The sequence below is a fragment of the Cystoisospora suis genome (genome assembly GCF_002600585.1).
Source record: "Cystoisospora suis strain Wien I chromosome Unknown contig_4025, whole genome shotgun sequence".
Classification (NCBI taxonomy): domain Eukaryota; phylum Apicomplexa; class Conoidasida; order Eucoccidiorida; family Sarcocystidae; genus Cystoisospora; species Cystoisospora suis.
The window spans coordinates 840-5,090 of NW_027156818.1; the positions used below are offsets into that span (position 1 = coordinate 840).

Consider the following 4,251-nt stretch of genomic DNA (forward strand, 5'->3'; position numbering starts at 1 on the left):
ACTGCCTTCTACAGGCACAACAGGGGCCGCAGATTCAATTCTCCACTCAGGTGGAGTGTCCGCGCTTCATTACGCTGTTCCCTTTCTCCCCTTGACGTCTCTTTCTGTCGCCTCCCGGCCTTGGCGCTCGGCGAGCCGCGACGCTGGAGACCCTAATGCCCAGCGTGTTCACTGTAATAACGAGACCATGGCAGGAACTTTATACTCCGTAAGGCTCCTGGTGACATGCTTCCGCGCGCTCAAATCTCAGTCCTGCTCTGACGACTGACTTGGCAAACGTCCGAAGAGTACCCTCACTGTCACGAGCGAAGTACCGTACTCCGGCCCGAGGCAGTGTGGCAAGCACTACAGAGAAGGAAGTCCCTCTCTCCGAGGTCAGATTTCCCTTCGCGCCGCGCGTCCGTGTAGCACGGCACCATCGATGCACGGTCAGCGTGCTAGTTGCATGTCACCAGCCGCTGTCATTCAGGTCTCCGGCAGTCAGGGCGCTTCTTCCCGGGTGCTCGCCAAGGTATTCCCGCTCTGACTCAGCCGAGGTAGGAACATCGCGCACGTACCTATCCTGACAACGCGCTCAGTTACTGTGCCGCGCGCTAGTGCCGCAGTAGGCTCTTCCTTGCTGGCAAGTTGCCCTCTCGCGCCACATCCCCAGCTTTGAGGCCTAGCTGCCAAAGAATGGCTGGCGGGACACAGTCGGTCGGCTCCTGGTGTGGCTGTGGCAGGGGAAGGCGGGCCGCGTCAGCAACCAGACTGCACAGGCTGCGGGAGACGCCCGTGCTGGGCTCTCCAAGTCGTTCTTCCAAGCTTGCGTACTCACTCCTGTACGGCCACTTCTGCTCTGTCCGTCGCAACTGTCGAGAGTGCTGGTAACTGCCAGAACCGCTTACTGTGTGGACATGTAGGCTCCGTTATACCTTGGTAGTCCTGTCTGGGGCGGCAACACCAGCGACGCCTAACGGTGAGCATTCGAGGAAGACCATCGACTCTTCAAAAAAGCCACTTCCTTCAATCTACAAATAGCGGCCGTGTCTCCACGGGTGCTGGGCCTCCCCAGCCGCACGCAGAACTGGTGTGTGCCTCTGGAAGATCTACAGGGAGGCTGGCGACTCATGTGACCAGTAGGCGTCTCTGTGGCCCCGTGGTACGGGGTTGCTCATGATGTCCGCGCCCCCCGTACGCACGGCCTTCGCGAAACACTCACACTGATGTACAGGTGGAAGTCTCCGGGCACCCACGTACAGGCGCACGGGTACTCTCGTAGCATCCGCAACCACGGCCGCCGTGGCCCACCGCCTGGAGACGAGACCCGGGCGCCATGACGCTCCGTGCTTGTTCGATTGAGTTCCAGCTCGCGACCGAGGGCTCTTAAGAGACGGGTTGGGCGGTCAGGCGGAGCATCTTTGTGACTCGGGTCAGATACTGCCGGTAGATTCCGGCTCTCTCGCAGTTAGGAGTTGAAGAAGGTGGTTAGTCCGTGCTTCCATTTGAAGTTCGTCGCCAGTTTCCCATTTGCCTGTTCTGCATCCGGGGCTGCGAGTGGGAAGTCTGATTGCGCCGCTTCGGGTCTTTGAAAGACTGTCGTCCTGGGTAAGGGAGCTGGTATTGCGTTGCCTATGGAGGTGCTGACAGATCACCGTTTTTGCTGGTAGCAGAAAGCGATGTAGTGTAGAGCCGCTCTGATGTAGCTTGCATCTTTCCTCAGCAGCAGCGTCTCCATTCGTGGTAGAGTGTGGTTTTGTCGGCCGCAGCCCACTGCCGCTTCGCGACGCAGGCGAAAACATGAGAATGCCTGCTTCAGATCTTTTTTGGTCTGTTTCTTTGCGGTCAAAGTGAGAAGCACCGTCTTGCACAGCAGACTAGCGAACTCGGAGCGGTTGGATATGACAGAAGTTGGTGCACGGTCTCTGGCCGGCGGCCTTCAAAACAGGAAGTCTTTGTGGCTGCTCCCCGTTTCGGTGCAGTCAGCGGAGTCCGTGTTTCCTTTTGTTGTCGGTCAGGCTTGAGAATGCGGTCATCTGATGTCTGGTTCCGCGCCATCGTCATACGTTCTGCGTCAAAGCTACGGTGGCTGCTTGATGAAGCGGGTGACGCACCCACCTCAAGGTAGTGCGGGAGCGTTCCTCCCGCGTCTGCTACAGATGGTCTGGCAGCTGGCGGTGACTCAAGTTGCGTCTTGATGCTCCGAACGGCAGAGGAGAGTATTTGTGTACAGACAGCGAGAGTCCGCGCGGCCGCCCGTCAGCAACGGAGAGGCTGGGCAGCGGTGTCGATGACCGTACTGTGTTCGCCAGTCACACAAGGCCACCACTTGCATGACGACAGCGGCCGCATGACGGCAATAGAACGTAGGAGGCTGACTTCCGCGGCGCGTCACTGAACGGTCACCTTCTCGTCCGACCCCGATGAACTGCAGGCAGGTGGTACTCGTCTGGGCTATGGCCATTCTTGCACGGCTGTTGTTGTCCCCGATGTTCCGTACGGCGGAGCGTGGCAGAGGTGATCATGGCGCCTGTTTCCACTATGTGTTGGCAGCCAGAGGCGGACGGGGTCGGCGCAGACGCCGGCGTGCACGTTCTCCAGTCCCTCCATGGGTAAGCCCACTTGGCGCAAGGTTCTTTCGGGAGCCTCCTTGGCCGATACAACATCTGAATTTCAGCTTCCCTTTCTGACCGGTTGCATGAAATGGACCTGAGAGGCCGCGCAAGCGGGTGGAGGGGCGGGAATGGATTACCCGTGGGGTGCCAGCGCCGTCTTCTCCTCCCGATGAGTCATCACCTGCCTATAGTTAGCCCGGCGGCGCTACACTGTCTACAAAAAATTCGAGTGGCCTCGAGGACGATGCAGCTATCTCAGTTGCCGGAAGCAGGGCCGTACGTTTTGTAGTTGGAGAGTTTCCAGGGTCCGTGCATGGGGACTGCGATGCGACTCCCGTGGCCGACTCTCCCTTGTGTACAAATGTTGCTCAGCAGCCAAATAGAAGGGTGGCTTGGCGCTGTCTTCTTGGACTCTCGCGTACTGGCGATATCGCTCGGGACGGTTCCGGTGAAGCAGGCGACCGGTGGCATTTGTAGCTCACCGGTGCTCCGTGTTACCTCGCTGTTGCTGCGTGCTACAGACCGGTTGACTGTCCGGTGGGCAAGTCAGTTCCCCTGCGAGCACACAACTTTGTTCCTGCGCAGAAATAAGGCTGTACCGGGGGGTTGGCAATCCAAGTTGTGCTTTGATGCAGTGAGCTGGCAGAATAAGCTGTTTTTACGTCTTCGAAGTAACCCAGTAACCTTCTGCACACAGTGGGCTGAAGAGACAAGTAACACAGATCGTCTTGCTCTGGTAACGCCCGTATATTGTGCAGCTCTTTCCGCGCCTCTGATGTGTAGACAGTCTTGCTTGTTTCCTCTTGACCCAGGAGCGAGGTTCACCGGAGCTGCAGGTGTCCCCGCCACCGTCGCCAGTGCCGTTATGGGCGCCTCTACAGTTTCCTGCTCCACGTGCACCCCCTGCGCCGTCTTCCGTGCCATTAGACCGCCCTTCGCCGTCAACGTCCGGTGCTGCGGCTCCGCGGGTGCAGCGTGGGCCTGTTTCCCAGGCTATGCAGCCGTTGAATCTTTCTATGCGACCAGCCCCTCTTGATCCGACTGTCCCCTCCCCACCTCAGGGAGTTTCTATAGCGGCTCCCTCAGTCGAGGAGACCTTGGCCCTTGTCCGACCACGAAGGACAGGACCTCCAGAAGCGCCGCGTCAGCGGAGCGTAATGGCTGGGGATTTATCAGTTCTAACTGATTGCCACGGGCGTCGTCGGAGGACTGGCGCGCCTCCCTATTCTGCAGCAGCACGGCTCGTCATCCCACGGCCTGCCGGGCCGTTGCCCTCCCCGTCAACACCCCCGGGTAAAAACGACCGAGAGCTACAGTGCCGAATACCAGCCTAGTTCCTTGTGGCAGCGAGCTATTCCAGTCCAGAGAGCGACTCAAGCTCTTTAGAAGTCAGCGTATCTCAGAGAGCCCGCATTCACCAGCCGACGGCAGCACAGCTGTCCTCACTGGGATCGTGTGCTGATTTGCAGGAATTGTCTGGATCCCATACAGAGGAACTGCGTGGCAGCGAATGGAGCAAGGTCGGCGTAGCTCTGCACTGGGGAGCACGCCTGTGATCGTTGGTGGAGGGAGTAGTAGTAGTAGCAGACCGGGGTTGCTGACTCGTGCGACTGTCCCAGCACTACCTGTGCCCCCAGCTCCTGTGGCTGCCCCAGCA

General features: G+C 59.1%; 1 protein-coding gene across 1 annotated transcript; it reads right to left on the bottom strand.

Annotated features, from left to right (window-relative positions):
* Positions 1 to 1,511: 1,511 nt before the first annotated feature.
* On the bottom strand, positions 1,512 to 2,121 carry CSUI_007561 (uncharacterized protein; the record flags this gene model as incomplete). Its single annotated transcript, XM_068067706.1, has 1 exon — positions 1,512 to 2,121. A coding segment is annotated over one exon (297 nt), but the record flags the coding sequence as incomplete, so codon positions are not given.
* Positions 2,122 to 4,251: the final 2,130 nt, after the last annotated feature.